Source organism: Canis lupus, chromosome 11 (genome assembly GCF_048164855.1).
Source record: "Canis lupus baileyi chromosome 11, mCanLup2.hap1, whole genome shotgun sequence".
NCBI lineage: Eukaryota > Metazoa > Chordata > Mammalia > Carnivora > Canidae > Canis > Canis lupus.
The window spans coordinates 9,731,831-9,751,679 of NC_132848.1; the positions used below are offsets into that span (position 1 = coordinate 9,731,831).

Here is a 19,849-nt window from a genome sequence, read left to right on the forward strand (position 1 = left end):
TTCTTAAACTTCATAAAAATGGAATCGTGCAGTATGCACTTTTTCCTTTACTGAACATCTCTGCGATTGATTCATGTTGTATGTACTGTTAGTTTGTTCTTTTTTGTCGTTGTTATTGCTCTGCACCCTTTCTCCCTTTTTCTTGAATTTATCCTTTCTTCTTAGATGGGTCCTGGCTCAGTGTAATTCAGGACATGTGGCAGTGAAAGGAGAAGAAACTTCTATGCCTGCAGGTAGATAAACAAATCCACCTGTTTCAAAACTTTGGTCTACATTTCTAGGCTGAAGCTATGGGCTCTTTGAGATGAGAAGGGGATGAACTCACTAACAAGAAACAATGCAACACACTAAACAACCCAAACCCAGATATAACTGAGTCAGTGTGTGTGCTCAGTCAGCTGAGCTGAGCTATGGCACCCTCTGCTCCAGCTTTAGCCACAATGAACGGTGGCTAAATCTGGTGAAAAGAAACCACTAGTCATTGCATCTGGGCTTCAGCTTCCTCACTAATTAAATGATAGGTGGAGTTTTGAAGTTCTCCCTCCCAACAAAGAGAATGCAGAAGGTCAATACTCACTTATTTCACACTGTTCTCCCTCTAGTCCTGGAGGGCAAATACACTTTCCAGGGTAGAAACAGGTCCCTCCGTTAAAGCAGGTAGTTGAGCAGTTTGCTATTAGAATGGATAACAGGGTGATTGCATTAGACAGTAGGCCAAACCAAAAGAAAAAAAAAATGCAGCTTCACTTAAAGTGAGGTGATATTTCTGAGGCATCTGTTGCCTGCCCATTTACATACTTAGTCAAATAAGCCACTTCTGCAAAGGCCAAGGATTGTCACCAACTGCTTGGCCAATGGCAGATTCCAACCACACAACAGAATAGCACACACATTATATCCTATCCTCCCCCAGGTGCTTCTATCTTAGAAAAAAAGGCAGAATGTGTAAAAAAAAAATGATCTTTTATATTTTCTTGTAAATATCTATGCCCTTAAAAAAGAGAACATTATAACCCCCTAAAATATTTGTTGAAGCTAGAAGAAGAGTGAAAAGAAGACTTACGTTAGATAAAAGGGAGAGAGGCCATCAATACTGGGAGCCGGCAAAGGAGAAAGCATTTATTTTTTTCCCAGAATGAGAACAGAGATTCATCTTATGTCATCGGGATTTTTAAAAAAAATAGACTTTCATGACTTTCAGAGGAAGGAGTCAAGGTATTTGGAAAAGGACAGGCTGTCAATCCTTCATGAGATCCCACAGGCAGGGGAGTGGCACCAGCTACTTGGACAGATTCCTGTGGGAGTCCAATTTTTCTTTTTTTGTGGGAGTCCAATTAACTAGATTTTCCAGGTAATAATCATACTGTCTGTGATTCATCGTAAACCCTGTCTTCGTGTCAACTTCTGGAATTTCGCTGCTCACACGTAAAATAAAAGGAGGACAAAAATGGGGACGAGAGAAGGTAGACTGAGTATCTAAAGATAGACAAGTTGGCTCAATCTATAAAGGAGATTAAAATGAGAGCTCGGATTCTCGGCAATTCCAGTTATAGGCCCTATTTGTTCGTGTCCTATATAAAACAGGCCAAAGTTGGCTGCAGATGAACAAAAGCTGGAGTAAGCTTCCAAGCGGAAAATCAAAAAGGAGATCCAAGAGCTATGTGTACGCTTTGTTTGTGGAAAAGAAGTCCAATTAGCTTGTTCTGCAAATATCATGCTTCTAAAATGATAAAGATTTTTGTTTAAAATCCTAAGTATCTCCCATCTTAAGGTCATGCTGTACTTGTTTTGACAAATCCAGCCTCCCGATGCACAGGGGAGCAGCAGCATTTGGGTACGGAATTTAGGATTTAGGAGAACCAGCTCTTAGGCCTTCCTCCTTGCTACTTGCTGCTAGTATTGTTGGGGCTGGAGGGTTGTTTTTGCGGGTGTGTTTCTGTCTCCCCACTTGTCCCTGTTTCTCCTGGGGAATTAAGAAGAGATGAAGAAACATCAGGATTAGGATCTGCTTGGCCAGAGCCCTCTGGGCACCATCCCATGAATAGAATGCAGCGAACCTGGGAGCTGGATTGGAAGTCACGGATAAGAACAACGGAGCTAGTTAAAGAATGTGCCCCCGCTCCCAGTATTTGTAGAACACTTTACAAGCTTCTCTACATTTCTGTTGTGCAATGATTCTTGACCAGGAAAATGAACCAGAGACACCAGGTAACTTTCACTGGGGCTGAGGGTGTGCTGGGCCAGGGCTTAACTACTCATTTCCTAAAGTTTGCAACAGATGTCCCAAGAGCCACTGAACGTTAATCTTTAATGTTTCTTCAAATATGCTGTGCTAAGGTCTAGCTCTGGGCCAGTAATTAAGCCATTTTTCAGAAGCTCTATACTCCCTCCTGGATGATAAATGTATCTTTTTGTTGAGGTAGTAAAAACCATTATTTTTTAATATTCCCAGATCTCCAATGAGACCAAGTGGAATTTCAACAGGCTTTCCAAAAGCATAATAATAATAAAAAGTTACTGGAGTCTGACAAGTAGGGAAAAATCTTTCATCTGAAAGGCAAAATATTATAAAGTGTAAAACATACTGGAGTACGCATATTTTCCTTCCACAGTGACCACGCAGTGTTTGTGGCTCCATAGCATTGGGAAAACATTGCAGTTGATGCTCCATTGTACAAGTGACACCCAATGACAGACACACCCAAGTAAGCAGGTCTCACAAATGTTCTCTTTAAACCTGTTCTTCCAAATCTCTGAAGGATTTGCTCTATTTCCTAACAGTTTTGTGACATTCTGCTTCAAAAATTGCCCACTTTTGGCATAGCAGAGATGCTGAATGGTAGATTAAGACAAGAAACTTTTTTAGTCACTGGCTGTCCTCGTGTCATCAGTGCTTAACCTTGATGAACACGGACTTTAAAACTGTGTTAAATCCAACCATTCTAGTTTTAGATCACTCAAAAATAAGAGGTAGAGATGATCTCACATATTATCTCAATTAGCTTGGAGCTGGGGAGCCAAGGGCAATGACTTAATTCCTAATTTATATTCTGGAAAAGTGTGACCCCCAGAGAGATCAAGTCACTGGCCCAGATGAAGTCACTTGTGGAGAAATGGGGACCCGAGGCAGCTAGCCTGAGTGACAACACAGGACAGCAGAAGATGTGAGTTCGGGGTCAAGTTACTGAAGTTCCGTAAACCTCATCTTGCTTATCTGAGAATGAGACAGAGAAAACTTTACATATCTCAAAAGGCTGTTGTTGAGTGTAAAATCAGATAAATGTGTGAAGTACTTTATGTATCACAAAAGAGCAGATGCCTGCAAATTATTCTTCTGACTCATGTTGAGGGGTTCTTCTTGTACTTTTTCCTTCTTTTTAAAAAAGCTGTTCATTTCAATCTTAATTGATGCTAACTGCATGATCACCAAAGAGACACTTCTCAAAACTAACACATCTTTTTATTTCACGGCATGTATTTATTTTAATTTATTCTATTTTATTTTTACAGATTTTATTTATTTTTTTGAGAGAGAGATAGAGAGAGAGAACATGAGCAGGGAGGGAGGGAGAGGGAGAAGCAGACTCCCCAGTGAGCAGGGAGCCCGACCACAACGCGGGACTTGATACCAAGACCTGAGCTGAAGGCAGACACTTAACTGATTGAGCCACACAGGCACCACCACCACTACTCTCTTTTTTTTTTTTTTTTTTTTTTTTTTAAGATTTTATTTATTCATGAGAGACACAGAGAGGCAGAGACACAGGCAGAGGGAGAAGCAGGCTCCCTGCAGGGAGCCCGATGTGGGACCCCCGGATCATGCCCTGAGCTGAAGGTCGATACTCAACCACTGAGCCACCCAGGTGCCCCACCACCCCCCATTTTTAAAGTAGTGTCTACCCCAATATTCTTCTCTGCTCATTGGCTAACTTCAGAGAGCTCCAGAGCTTTAGGCAGGACCACAGGTGGAAGGTGCCAGGCCCCAGAATCATAGCACGAAGGGCTGTCCTGCCCACTGTAGGGACCCCTGCCCTGGAGCATTCTGTAGGTGAAAACAAACTTCGACTGTGTTGAACTACATTAAAATTTGTGTTAAAGTTATCATAGCAGCCAACGAACTGTTACACCCTATTTACAGAGCTATTACATAGTGATGATATATTAAATATACTTCTTTTCACTAAACATTTAAAAAGTAAAAAAGAACCTTGTTTTTAAAAAGAAACTGTTACCTTTATCACAATTGACTCCATAGAATCCAGGTGGACAGATGCAGAACCCAGGAGTGACACAGAGCCCGCCGTTCATACACCATGGTGTGCAAAGGGCTGATAGAGAGAGAGCACTGAGTAAGGCCAAGTAGAGGTTTGAGGAAGGACATTGTGGAAATACCAGTAATACAATAGCTCTACATTTTCGATCTCTGTAAAGTCTTTAGAGATATAGGTTTGCTCTATTAAACATTATATATGAGTTGTAAACGAGGTGCTTCTTTGGGGGCCAATCTCATCAATGAGAATTTTGGAATTGTTCCATTTCCATGGCTGATGAAAATTTGCCTTGAATCATTACTTTGACTAAGATGTAGCCTTCTTATGACTATAAATATTTTTCCCTGCCCTTTTTCCCCTTCTAATTCCAAAATCTATGCAAACAAGAAAAATTCTTAGGTCTTGAAAATGAAAAATGTTTGGCTGACCCTCATCAAGTAAGCTCTTACTATTTAAGCATCTTGTGGTTAATACACATTTTCTTGTTTAACTCTTTCATAATAAAGGGAATTTCACTAAGAGAAATATTTATAATCAAATTATTCTCACTTTTTTTTTTTTTGGCCTTCTAGCAACTTCATAACTCAGGTGTAGACTCAGTTGTGAATCAAGCTACTTTTAATTGGAGTAGATATTCTCAGACCAGTCACAATATTAGCTTTTTAAATCCAATTTAAGTGGAGGAGAAAAACTTAAAGACTTTTATAAGATTATGCCGAAGCATAGCACATATAGTAGCGAATTAGGGATGGTGGGGGGGCGGTGGGTAGTGGCCACAAGGAATGTAGACATTGTGTTAAAGTTCTCTGCCCCGTCCCCATATATTGGATTTAACAGAATATCACTCCTAGTAGTACTTTCCAACTATTCTTCTGTGGCTTTTTAAGATTTTACCAATCCTTATGCCCAGAAAAATAATTTCAAGGAATGTGTTAAAAAAGCATATGTGGGGGCTCTGGTATGACATCAATTTCATTGGGAAGCAAGCGAGGGTAGCTGGCTCTCTCCATTCTTTACCTTTCTCACAGTGAGGGCCATAGAACCCATCAGGACACTCGCAGATGCGTCTTTCATTACAAAAGCCTCCATTTCGGCACCCTCCTGGGCATTCGGCTTCACCAAAGAGAAACAAGGTTATATGGACACCTTTGAAATTGTGCTGAGTGAATTACAGTGAGCATGAAGAGGTGAGTGGTGACTTTCCCCCTCCGGTGCACTGATGATCTTAATTTACTGAGTACTGATGACTTCTATGTGTATTCCCTCTACACCACTTGTGCTTCACTAAATCCTCATCCAAGTCAGACTTTGCTTCTCTCAATTCTACTTCCAACAGTAGGGGGCTCATGGAAGAAGACAAACAAGCTTCATTCTGCCTTCATCCCCACCTATCAATCTACTGTACCTTCTTAAATTCACACCGAAATAAATGATATGGCCCACGATGCTCACTTTCAGAGGGTGGAATGGCCTTCTGGTTCATCTTTAGAGCCCTGAAAAACTGCAAAGCTTAAAATATGTGCTGGAAAAGCTTGTATCTGGGTGGGAAAAAATCTAGGCCTTCATGCTTTAAATGGGCATCAGGTTGAGATGCCTTTGCCTGGCAGAAATTGCTGGTGTGACGGGAGCACCTTGTCCTCTGGGGAGGTCAGCAGCACCAAGCTTATGGTGGGGGTATGAGTGGTATTGCCTTCATAGGTGGTGGTTGCTGGTAATGACTGGCAGCCTTGCCATGAGGCTGGGACTCCCAGAGATTGTGTTGGAGGAGGGGAAGGAGAGAGGTAGAAGAGGGCTTTTGAAGGGGTATTGGGGGTTCCTAAAATTGTGAGTAGGGTTGCAGAGAAAGTCTTAGTACTGGACCCTGCAGTAACCAGCCCTTCTATCCATTGGTGTGGTTATAATTATACCGATAATTTTTCGGTATAATTAAAAATTAATCTATCTTAATTAATTATAATTAAAAATTATCTATTATCTATCTTTCTATCATCTATCTATCTATCTATTTATTATCTATCTATATATCTATCATCTATCTATATCTTTTTACCCACATCACACCTGGAAGGAAGCCCTATGAGCCATCTCTTGATGGTGATCACTGATTACCTTGTTGACATGTTTTAAAGAAGATAGCATTTTGAGGTGTCTGTAGGATAGTGGTGCCTTCAGAATTCATTACAATCACATTCACTTCAAATGCTGCCACTCCATCTTGTTTTCCAAGACACGGGAAACCAACTTGGACAACTAACGAAAAAGCAAGTATAGAGAAACAGTTTATCTAATTGATTCCAGTTGTATAGAAATCGTGGTTAGAGACAAAGAACAAGGCAAAAACGTTCACATTTCATTTATTTGACATTCTTGTATCTCTACCAGAGTAGTGATTGTATTTTGATCATATGGGCATTCTCCTCAGAACTTATACATCATGCCTGGTGGCAAAAGAATAAATGACTCGTTAATTTGTGCCCTACCAATATGGAATCTGGGATATTTTGTTCCTAGTCTGGGCTTGTACTATCTTGAAAAAAAAGATTTTTACTAAAAATTAAAGGAGCAAATAGGCAACACAGATGGACTGATTAGGGAAAGAAACCTTGTGGGTACCTTCGACAGCCTTCATATAATCCAAAAAGAGCTAAAAAACAGTATTCCGGAATCTATTAAATAACAACCCATAAGCGCTAGTTTATTTTTTACTCTGTGTGCTTGAAAGTGACAAAATATTTTCTTTGGAAACATTTTACAACTCAGACTAGACTCCAATTATTGGATTGAGTTAGCGAAGCTAATATTTTCTTAGGCTATTTGTTAATATTAAAGAGTCCATATCTTGGAGATCTAGAAGAAAGTTTGATGTGCTCAAATAATGTCATGACAAGCTAATATACCTAATGGTTTAGTTTCCTAAAAACGAACCATTATTTGTATAAGTGTAATGATCACTGGGGGTATGTAGATGTTTACTCAACAAAGAATGACAACTAATGATGACGGTGACTGGAGGAGCAAAGAGACCACCAATTGTGGAATGCCCACAAGTCAGTGGGTGGAAACTGGATCAAGTCATTGGCTAAGAGATGGAGTATGTAGATTTCTCCTTCTTTTTTTTTTTTTTTTTTTTTTTTAGGGGGTGGAGTTTGGAACTCATGACTTGAGGGCAAGACCTGAGCTGAGATCAAGAGTCTAGACACCAAACCGACTGAGACCCTGATGATATAAATTTCTAAAATCCCCTGAATTATCATAACATATCCACTGGGGAATACTGACCTAGCTGATCCACTAGGTGAAATATTGCTAATAGGTATACACTTGAAATTTTGCTTCATTTTGTTTCTATATAGCAGGTTATTATTACTGCCAAGCTTGGGGAAATCATACCAAGCCAAGAAAAATCCTTTCCCTTTAGTTTTCATAAACCTTTCCCCTAGGTTTTAAAAAGGAATGATTTGGAAATTGGTTTGCTCTTCTATAAGGCATTGCACATAATTTTTTTTTAAAGATTTTATTTATTTATTCATGAGAAACACAGAGAGAGAGGCAGAGACATAGGCAGAGGGAGAAGCAGGCTCCCTGCAGGGAGCCCATCCAGGACTTGATCCCAGGACCCCGGGATCACACCCTGAGCCAAAGGCAGATGCTCAACCGCTGAGCCACCCAGGCATCCTTGGTCACATAATCCTAATGTGCTTGACAACCAAAAACCTCTCTCAAGGCTTTGGCATTGTCAGTGCTTATTACTGTGCCATTCTCAAAATAATATGGATTTCCAGTTCTCCTGAATCTTGAGATCTGAGCAATGCAAATAATAAATTAAAAGGTAAAAAGGAAATACAGACATTCTAACAGAAATAAAAAGGAAGAGAAAACCAAAACTGTGTCTGACGTTTCAAAGTAAAATTGTCTCCACCGAAAGCCTTGGTTTAATGAAATCTTATGCGTGAAAATGCCAATTTACAAAACACAAAAATCCATTGTAGGGATTTCCATTTCAAAAAGAAGCAAAAGCGCTGACAATTTTCCTTCAATTGTTAACTCTTCCAGTGCAATTTCGCTGTGTTCAGTTCCAAAATTCTGTTACTCTTTCTCATGAATCTTTTGCATGGATGGGGGAGGTCAATAACCATCCTGAGGCATAAAAGGCTGGAAGAACCTGAAAGGATTCTTAGAGATGAAACTTTCAGAATTTTCTCGCCACATGTAATCATCCAAGCTATTATTTTCCAGGTGCATCTTTTTCCTGGACCTTATTCAGCCTCCACTTCTCAGCCCACTTAATTCTTTAAAAAAGGTAGTTCATGGGGTGCTCAGGTCATGATCTCAGCATCATGGGATCAAACCCTGCATCTGGCTCTGCACTGGGCATGGAGCCTGCTTAAGATTCTCTCTCTCCCTCTCCCTCTGCCCCCCCCTCCCTTTTTCCCACTCTCGCTCTCTCTCTCTCTAAAAAAAATCTTATCAAAGCACTCATTCAGGTAGCATAGTTATGGCCTTATTCTGTCAAATGCAAAAGAAAAAAAGTCTTTTATATCTTTGAATAGAAATACTTCAGGCAATCTTGGCAGGTAACTAAAGATGTAGCATCTCTATTCTCTTAGTAAACCAAAAGGAAGCTATCTCTAAGAATTAATGTACTAATCTAAAATGATGTTCAATTCATGTTAATATTCATATGAAGTATTTTTCTTCTTCATCTTTTAAAGATCTAACACCCTAGGTTTAAACCTGTGTGTATTTTCATAATCACAACTTAACAAATGCAACTTCAATTAAAAATGAACACATCGCAAATTCCCTCAGCCCAGGTGGAAACGTTTTACCAACACATACCTATCTCTTTCGAAACAGGAAGTATGTCAACATAAGTATGGGCTTCCTCAATACAGAATGATTTGAAAGGAAGTTTAAAATAAATAAAGTTAAGGGGTACCTAGTTTATGAGTTTCAATCAGTTAGCTCTTTAAAAAAACATTTTATTTATTTATTTGCAAGAGAGAGCATGAGCAAAGGGAAGAGCAGAGGGAGAGGGAGAGAGGGAGATGCAGACCCCCCCCCCTCCCAAGCAGAGAGCCCAACACAGGGCTCGATCCCAGGACCCTGAGATCATGAGCTGGGCTGAAGGCAGACGCCTAACCAACTGAGCCGCCCAGGCGCCCCTCAATGAATTAACTTTTAAGATAAAAGTAGAAATTAATAAAAGATGTATAAATTACACTACTTATACTTGCATATTTTTGAGTTTTAAAATATGAAATAGAAATGTGATTTCCTTTTGTGCAAATGCTACATGTCCTCCTTTCTGTTTATAAATTTATCTATAAGACCATTCAAGTAATAAGAATTATAATTATACCTTTTGGAGTTATTTGGAAAAAAATTTGCTTTATAAAAAGAACCATCTGGGGCACCTGGGTGGCTCAGTCAGTTGAGGGTCCAATTCCTGATTTCAGCTTGGGTCATGGTCTTGGGGTTGTAGGATCGAGTCCTGTGTTGGGCTCTGCACTTAGCGGGTCATCTCCTTGGGATCTTCTCTCTTCCTCTCTCTCTGCCACTCCCCCCACCAACTTTCTGTCTTACTCTCTCTCAAATAAAAACAACAAGAACAAAACCAAAAAGCAACACCTGACTTTAGTTAGCTTTAGTAGTTGACTTAGTTGTAACTTGTGCTCTACCCAAACTAGGTTTCTTTCATTTCCTCAACATGTGGTCCAGGTCCACATTCCCCTGACTCCGTGCACCCATCCTACTGCTTGGAATATTCTTTCTCTTTTTTTCTGTCCAGTGTCCTCCTACTTGTCTTTCAAGACCAAAGTGAAACAGCACTTGCTGTCTGTAACCTTCCCTAACACCACCTGCCTAAATCACTTCATTTACATATTTCACGAGCCCCTCTACATATGCTTGCCTTTTAACATAATGATTTAATTATGATTCTGCATCCTTCGCTAAGGATGAGATTTTCAAAGGCAGGGACCATATCCTACTGGTTTTTGTAATTTCAGCACTTAGCATATCACCAACTTAGTGCATCACCAACTAGTCACTGACAGACACAAAGATGAACCTTGTGGGGAGACTCACCCATATACCTTTATTTATTTTTTTTTTTTAAATTTTTATTTATTTATGATAGTCATACAGAGAGAGAGAGAGAGAGAGGCAGAGACATAGGCAGAGGGAGAAGCAGGCTCCATGCACCGGGAGCCCGACGTGGGATTCGATCCCGGGTCTCCAGGATCACGCCCTGGGCCAAAGGCAGGCGCCAAACCGCTGCGCCACCCAGGGATCCCCCATATACCTTTATACACAAAGGCACACACTTGCACACACACCAGCACATGTACACACAAATGCATACACACAGAAATCCACCATGGACAGTGGGAGATGCAGAGAATAAGACATTAACAGTGTGTATGCAGAAAAACGCATCCATGAAGAAAAAGAGATCTCAAAGGTAGAGAAAGCACAGACTCCCTACTTCCAAGGAGTAACAGCAACATGATGGCAACGTTGTGTTTTTGCAACAATAAGCATATGAGTGGAGGGCCACTGTTACCTACGGCTAGACGAAATTAGTCCAGATGTTGTGAATTCCGGGGAAGTCTAGATTGTATCATTGAGACTCAGGTAAATGAAAACAACCCAGAAAAAACGAAAGCAGATTGAATCTAACTCACATGGTGTTCCGGGACACTCATGTGCCACTAACTGATTGCACATAAACTAACTCTCAAAGGGAAGTAAACAGCCAGCGTATTCTGATTAAACACCTCTTCCACTCTGAGATGGGAGCCTCTGGTCACTTGAGCCACTGTCCTTACAAGGGAAGAGACCAGACGAGAGGAGAGAGCACATCCTCAGCACCACCTGACCACAAAGGGCTGTGCGATGGCACCAAGTCATCAGTGCTCCAGGCTGTGCTGGCAGCAGTTCATTGTCTCAGCAAATCCTGAGCACCTTCCCTGGGCTTCACTTTCCCCCAAGGACTGGGGTTGCTAAGAAGAAGATGGTCCCTCCAGCATTAGCACCTACTGAAACATTTCTCAACTTGGAATTCCTGGAAATGTTGGTTGAGAAACAAGCCTGCTCTCTGCTGGTTTCACGGTACGACCGAAACCGTGTTCAGAGAGGCAAAGCCTTGGGTTTATGGAAACTGTTTTTTGTTACCCAATTTTACTGAAGCAGCCTGCAGTTTGTATTTCCTGTTTTTGTTTTCTTCAGATGCCAGAAGGTAGGCACTTCGTAACTGTTAAAGATCAAGAGTTTTCTTTTTCATGCAATGCTTTGACATAGAGGAGTCTGGGGGGATGAAAGAACAACTTAGCAGCATGAGGATATAAAATAGACCCGTAGAATAATGAATATTACCTGGATGTTTAGGGGCAAAGACACACTGATTTGGTTACTTTTTAATAATTCAAGGTACCCTTGCTTCTCCTACTGTGGGGACTGAGCTCATAAGGCTAATGAATAACTGCCCTGCAATGAGCTAAAATTCCCATAAACATCTTGCACCTGCATTTCTGCAAACAAACCTGCATCTGCCTTCAAAACCCTCTGTGTGGGGACGGTGGGGTTGTACATGCAGTGTGTGTGTGTATGTGTGTGCATGCACATGCATAAGTCACTTCAGCCCAGAAGGCTTATTCTTTTTAATCCTACCTTGTCCAAAGCATCAATCAGCTTTTCCCCTAAATTTTATTATTTATAAAGATTCTAGATTATTAGAAATTGAAGTTTTATCTCAGCATGATGTATTAAAATATTCTCACATCATATATTCACAATTTGATTATCTCAGATTCTGAAGAAATAGAATTTCAGGAAGCTTTTTTCACTAGACACTAAAGTGAATGAAGCTGGGAAGATTTAGGATATAAGCATTAAATTGGAAACCCAAAAATGCAAGATTTATTGGAAGTTGAGCTGATGTGACTGTATAATGAATTTAATTATTTAATGGGCTACAATGAGCTTATATTCCTTTAATAATCAGGGAATGACAAAGGAAAAATTCGAGAATATAAAATGGAAATCGAGAGCTACATTCTGCATTTGTTTTATTCCTGACTGCTACTAAAAAGAGAGAGCAAAAAATATGATCAAGAACATTTTATTTAAAAAAAAAAATGATCTTTGACTAAAAAGAAACACTGTGAGACGTGGCTTGAGACTGAGGAATGTTCTCGTCCAAGAACGTTCTTGTCTCTGTGATGTAGCAGTATGCAACTACAGTAGCAATGCCATCTGTGTGCAATAGGGATGGCCATGGATCTGGAACGGGGTATCCATATCCTTGGGGCTACAAATCTCAGGTGAGTTTATCTCCAGAATCCAAGGCCTCATTCCTTCTACAGGAGTTTCGTAGAACCCCAAACTCATCCGGATTGGAAGCAAATACTCCGGGAGGGCTGCTAGTTACACCTCAAATTACACACACGTGTCTACACCCACATTGATACCTATGCCAGGAAACTGAAAAAAACTCTGCTCATTTGGTCCCCAGCTCTTCCAGTGATGAGACGTGAAAATAGAGATCCACTGGAAGTAATAGATGACTGCAACCTGCAAGCGGGCTTTACAAGGATATTTGATTTCCTAATTATTGCATAGATTCATATTAGTGCTTAATGAGATTTTCATTTGACATTAAACTTATTCTAACATTTCTCTAGAAGAATAAGTCTAATTTTTTTTCTAAAAAGGACAGGATTACAATATCAGTTATTTAAAAATAGTATAAAACTAAAAATATTACAGTATTAGAACAAATAGTAAGCTCTGAAGCTCTATGTATGAAAGAACTTAATGTGAAATAAAGGGCAAATCTGGAATCAATTCAACCTCTCACACTGGAAAAGCTGAATACTCGGGAAAATAATTCAGGTAAGAGCCCTACCTTGTACTATTGCCGAAATAAGTGTTGACAACATACCAGAAGCATATGTAAATGATCACATAACTGCTCTCTGGAATAAGAATGAACTTCCAAACAGAAAAGTAATAGGGGGAAAAATGACAAAGGGAAAGATAATTGTGATCGCATAGGACTTAGAATCAAATATCCCCACCTTAAAAAAAAGTAATAAACTGAAGAATATGCCAGAAAGTGTAGACAGTTAATATATAGGGAGCTTTGCAAATCAATAGATTATTTTATATTTTCAATATAAAAAATGAGTGTGGTACACAGATATTTTACATCATCTAATAGATACAGGAACACATCTTGTACCCCAGTTGGAATTAAAAAAATCAAAAGAACGCTAAGAAACCACTTTTTGCTTTTTAAGTGAGCAGAACAGTTCACATGATTAAGAACCAGCATTGATGAGGTTACAATGAGCGAGGCCCTCTCCCACACTGCTAGCCAGGGCACAAATGCACAACCTTTGTGGAAACTAATTTGGCACTTTGGCAATTTGTTCTAAAAGGCTTTTAAAATGTTCATAGTTCATGTCCTTTGACACAATAATTGTACTTCTAAGAATCTATTTTAACAAAATAATGAGATGAGTGCAAAGATTTTGGTACACACATTAATCCAATAAGTATTTTCTGAATGCCTGTTCCATGCTGGGCCGTTGTTGGCAGTTGTGGTGAATAAGACAAGGCCTCCTGCTCAGTGACCAACTATTACTTCAAAAAGAGTGCTTATAAAAAAAAAAAAAAAAGAGTGCTTATTGTCATATTTCTAGTATGAAATCCCCGAAAATAATCTAAGTAACACACAATAAGGAAATGAGTAAACCAATTATGGGTATGGTCATAAAATGGATAATGAGGGCATCAAAAACAACTTTTGGAAAAATCTAAAATGGCATGGAAAAATGCTTATGTTAAAAGTTAAAAGCAAAAAAAAAAAAACAGTGCAAAACCAAGTATGTAATATTTTTACAACTCTGGAAAAATATATCTTTATAGACTAGAAAGAAACCAACATGTATTTGAACATGTTAGCATAAGTGATCTCTGTACTTCTCTAAAGATCGTGAAACCTGTTCTCCGCTCCACTGCTTATTAGTCATATATGATTTTGGGAAAGTCAGTGAAGCCTCAGAAGGCTTAATTTTCTAATTTGTAGAATGGAGCAGTAATTGTGGCCTTGACTCCTTCCCAGAACTCAAATTAGATAAGGAAGGAGTTGCTATTTTGCAGGCCGAACAGCTCTAAACAAATACCCCATACTATATTTTCTCAGCAGAGAAGGATGATTAGCTCCGACATATTAACCCCTTAACCTCCCACATTTCCAGGTGTCTTCTCTCCTTCAAATTCCTATTCAGTACCATGCTCATTTGGGGGATGTTTTTCTTGATGCATCCCATTTCCCCCCAATGACTTGCTTTGCATCCTTGTCACATTTATGTGCACTACGTTAATTCATACCTATTGGCTGGATACATCTCATGTGGTGACTTTCTTTTTTTAATCTGGAATCACATACAAACTGGGGCCATGTAGAGTTTTTAGCAAATTAAGAGAAGAGTCATTTCATCACTCCCATCCTAATTTTTTGCCCCAAAGAGATAAGGACATAACAATTGAGTTGCCCTAAAAATTAAATCAACGGATCTCTTCAGGAAATTATTCCATGATTCCTCTGATGAGTGGCTTCTGGACCTTCAATGTTATTTTTGTCACCATTACAGTTTAAGTGTAAACTTTCCCCCGAGGCAAAGACCACCCACCTGAGGCCTTGTGAGGCACTGTTCCCAGCAGAGGGACATTGACCGTTGGGTCTGCCATGATGCCTTTATCCAGGGAGCGTAAGGACAGGAATTCATAGAAGTATTCTTCCTACAATAAAAGGCATTGACAATCAGTACCATGGGAACCATGGAGCATGAGAAGGCGTTTCCTAACTGGTCACTCCTCTGATGGGAGAGTGACACTTTGCACTACAGGAAATCTGGAACACATGACGTCTAAAAAACTGGGTAGGCCTAACTCACCCTTCTGGATTTTAGAACTCTAGAATCAGACTCCATTGGGAGAGAAGTGGTGCTTTAAAAACATTAATGACATCTGTCCAAAATACCCACAAGGTAGCCTTTTATGATATTATTTAGTTGTTGTCTCTTAAAAGGATTGAGGAAAAAAAAAATGCTCCTAAGGAAACAGGTGGTATCAAAACAATCAGCAACTAGTCCCTAGAAGATCCATCGCAGCTTCTTCGGCCATTCCTTAATTCTTTTCAAATCTGAGGTGAGTCTTTTGATCAGAATTTGGAAAGCTGGAATAAATAAGGGATAATGAATGCAGTAAGCTATCGACGAAAGAAGATATTAAAGCCCAAAATGTAATGAACTTGCTCTAAATATTTATTTTTCAGTATCATTTCTTTGACAGGTTTACATTTCACGTCTCAATTTAATTATGGAGAGAGAAGCCTAAAAGTGTAAAAACCGCCACTGCAATTTGACAGCATGCTGTGAAATTTGACTTTGTAAACATTTTCATTTTCCCCACTAAGTCTAGTAGAGAAAATGGTTCCTGCTACTTGAATAGGCATGAAATAACTGAAAATAGTGAAGCATAATCTCCCTGGAGAGCTTTGATGCTTAACTGATTCTCTACTGGGTTATTCAAAGGATTTGTGATGGAAACAATGTGTTCTCACTTGGGAAGGGAGGACAACCAATAATTAGTGCTGTTGTCAAAGTGAGAGGTGAGCTGAGTGGCTCTGCGGTTATCTGTAGAGATATGCAGAATTTGGACGGGTTAAGTAACTAAATTATGAATTACATGAGCATGGGCTAGAATAACACTTAAAAAAGAATATAGTCTTTCTTATAGTCAGTATACAATTTATTTCCCAATATGGAGAAAATTAAGAGATACCTCGTACATATCCACACAGTTTTGTGGCCTTGGGTCCTAGTATCAATGTACTAGCTATTAGGGACTCCAAGTGAGGAGGGTCATGCAAAGGGGTCATCCCAGCTGCCGTGGGTGACACCTGCAGCACATTGGCGCGAAACACTTCTTGGTTTCCCCAGGAAAACAGACTAAATTCCCACTGCAGCCCCTTCTTTGGGTTGTGGCAATGTTCCACATGACCACCATGAAGGGTCCTTCCTTATGGGTAACAAAGATTTGTGAATTAATTTTATTAAATTCATTCACCAGGAGGGCCCTAAGGATAAAGAGTTTTAAGATAGTCGATTCCTATCCTGTTTGAGGGAAGGCAGAGGGTTACAAGAAGTCCGATGAAAGAAAGGAGTGTCATCAGGAAAACTAATTCAGTCTGTTTGGGGTTTTTTTTTGTTTTGTTTTTGTTTTTAGTGAAGTTCGATTTGCCAACATATAGTATAACACCCAGTGCTCATCCCATCAAGTGCTCTCCTCACTGCCCGTGAAGGTAATTCAATTTGGAATGAATTCCTTTGAAAAAAAGAGATGATTTCTGACCCTGCAGTAAAACCAACAACTACTAAAAGTGGGTTACTTCTTAGGGAGTGTTTCCTGAACCCAGCTGTTTTAAATGACCTCTACCAGCTGCGCTTCCCTCTCTGCTTATCTAGATAATGTTAATCATTTAACATTTTGTTCTAAAACATATTTTCGTTGGCATTAATGAAAGGAGTTAGTGATGTATGCCCTTATAATTAATAACTTTGGGTTATTTGTATTACTAAGTACAGGAATAACGACTAGCAACAGTAACATAGCAAACACCTGTGTAATGCATCCCACGTTCCAAGACTTATTTTGAACACTTGTATTAACAGTACATATCATGATGGAAAAGAGCTGGGTGGGTAGAGCACAAGCATGCTGAAAATAAAACATTTCGCTGGCTAGACTGCCTCAAACACCATTTCATAAGTTGTCATTTACTGTTCTGTAATTACATCTTTGAGCTTCATCACATTATAAATGAAATTTACATTTATACGGGTGATATACTTTAAAAGGGCATGAATAAAAATACAATTAAATATAAGTTAACAATTTTGTGTGTATTATTAAGAAAAAGGATGAAAGACTAGCCACCCATATTAAAACAATGATTGTGTAGGACTGATACTGATTTTCCCCCAAATTTTCTATAAGCGGTTCCATGCCTTTCCTAGTGAAATAAAGACATTTATTTAAAAACAAACACTAATTATGTACCTTGTTTCAGTTCTGCGTGGCTGGTGATAATCATTGGCTCTGTTTGTAGAGTTCTCTGATCATAGATGAAATATTTTTGGACCTTTTATTTAGTGAGATTGTGCTCATGGAACAATTTGATTTAAATCTCTTGTCTTCTTAAAAGTGTGCTTTTTAAAAAAAAAAGATTGATTGATTGATTGGGAGTGACAGGGCGGGGCAGAGGGAGAGAGAGAATTCAAGAAAACTGTGCTGAGGGCGGAGCCTGACATGAGGCTTGATCCCAATGACCCTGAGATCATGACCTGAGCCAGAATCAACGGTCACGTCCCTCAACCAACTGAGCCACCAGGGTGCCCCTCCCTGAAAGTGTGCTTTAAGAAAACAACATTTAGTAGTAAAGTAGCTTCTGAATGTGTCTCTCAAAAGCTTTTGACTATGCTCAAAGAATGTGGAACTGAAAGAATTTCACTCGGGGTCCAGAAACAATTCCATAGAGCCTCTGGGTCTCCAGTTGTTGCTTTTGAGTATGACCCCATCAGGTAGACTGGCAAGCTCAGAATCCGTTATATTCAGTGTCAGAGAGTTTGTAACCAGTATTGGCGTGACTGCTTAGCACGATGCAGCCAGGTTCAATGGATTTGTCCAGACAGTCAATAGTCTCATCTTATCAATAACAAATTTCACACTAGAGGTTTTAGGGTGTCCCTTTGATTTCTCTGAGAATCAGTAAATATCAGTTTTTCTGCTGCAATACTAAGATTATATTTTACAGCAGGAACTGGTCAAAACAGTTTATGTTTGGATTTTATCTGTAATAGGCAGTTTCCAGAGAAAACTTTTTTTTTTTTTTTGTTAATCCTCCTTTTTGGAGATGATAACGATGCTGTAATTTCTGAAATATATAATTTCCTTCATACTTGGCACACACATATATATTTTTTTAAGATTTTTATTTATTTATTCATGAGACACACACAGAGAGAGGCAGAGACACAGGCAGAGAGAGAAGCAGGCTTCTTCCCTCCAGGAAGCCCAATGTGGGACTTGATCCCTAGACCCCGGGATCACAACCTGAGCTGAAGGCAGATGCTCAACCACTAAGCCACCCAGGCATCCCCTCGGCATATACATTTTAAAGGGGTTTGTCCATTTACCGTTTTCTTTCTTAAAAATTCCAATTTGAAAACTACTTAGAAATTGACCAACCCTTTGTCTCTGATCTTGACATGGATTTCTTTCAATGTTTCACTCTGTCATTATCAACAGACCTAGCAAAACCACCCATGCCATATAAAGTATTTCTACAAATCAGGTATCATCACCAGGTAGTAGAGATAACCTATATTCCTCATTTAACTTAATTATTAAATGGCTAAAATATTTCCCTCAAAGTAAAAAAAAAAAATGGCTGATGAAATAAATGTTAGATTTATAATGTCACAGTTTAAGTTCTAGACAGGACTTTCTGTTTTTACTTTATTTATAATACCATAAACAGTCTTAGTCTCAAACCTCTCCACTGGAAACACTTATTTGGGGGCAAATAAAACCTAAATTCTATGCCAAAGAGAACAGCGAGCTCGCTTTCAAGTTTGGGAACAAGTTCCACAGATTGTAGATTTATTAGTTAGATAAAAGGAACTCAGAGTATGAACTGTAATAGGGAGGTGGCATATTGGAGAGCACGAAACCTCTATTAGGGAAAAGTACATTTTGTTTTATTAAATGACACTAGTGGAAACTCAGGTAGAGGTAAGTAGGGTGCTTAGTTGAGAAACACATGAAAAGATTGCCTTGTATTCAAACAAAGAATGGGTCTATTCAGGAGAATAATTCACTTCTAAATTAAGTCGCTGAAAAATCTTGCTGGCCTGGTTTCCCATGCAGTAAATTTTCTTTTCATGGAGAAGTATAAAAGACACCCAAATATTATCAAGAGAGGAGTGAGTGCTAGAGGCCACTTAACTTGCTTCCAAGCAACTTGGCTGAATATGAAAGTCGTTCCTTCCAGAAGAGATGAAGACATTATTTAAACAGCAAAATGGGACAACTCAGAAGGCCTTCGCTCTGGCCCTCTTTCTTGGGTAGACACACAGAAAGGAAGCAGAGAACTGCATTAACCATTGGGAGGAACAGAGGGAATCCAGTATTCTTTTCCATCTTTGAAGTTCTGGGTTTGTGGTGCCTACTTAATCTAATATATTAGCACAATAATTACAGGAGCGTCTGAGTTAAGAATCAAAGGTTCTTCATAAAACCATGGCTCTCCAACCTCTTTCAACTTCATGTATCACGATGCTGACCTAAGTGTTCATGAGGCACATGGAACAATAAAGGTATCAGATTTGCCCTGAAGGAAATTTCAGGCGATTGACAGATGCAAAGCATACAGATGCCATAAAGCTTGAAAATGTGCAAATAATTTTTATTGAGTGTTTACTAAACTCCGGTCACTGTCCACT

At 39.3% G+C, this 19,849-nt stretch overlaps 1 protein-coding gene across 1 annotated transcript in view; it reads right to left on the reverse strand.

The window, feature by feature from the left end:
* Positions 1–19,849, reverse strand: part of WIF1 (WNT inhibitory factor 1) — a 66,171-nt gene that overhangs the window by 10,406 nt on the left and 35,916 nt on the right. Inside the window, exons 3-7 of the mRNA XM_072843133.1 lie at positions 14,975–15,083; positions 6,381–6,521; positions 5,289–5,384; positions 4,233–4,328; positions 578–673 (exon numbers count right to left, since the gene is read on the reverse strand). Of these exons, the coding sequence (XP_072699234.1) occupies positions 578–673; positions 4,233–4,328; positions 5,289–5,384; positions 6,381–6,521; positions 14,975–15,083 (538 nt within the window). The remainder of the gene's footprint in view (positions 1–577; positions 674–4,232; positions 4,329–5,288; positions 5,385–6,380; positions 6,522–14,974; positions 15,084–19,849) is intronic.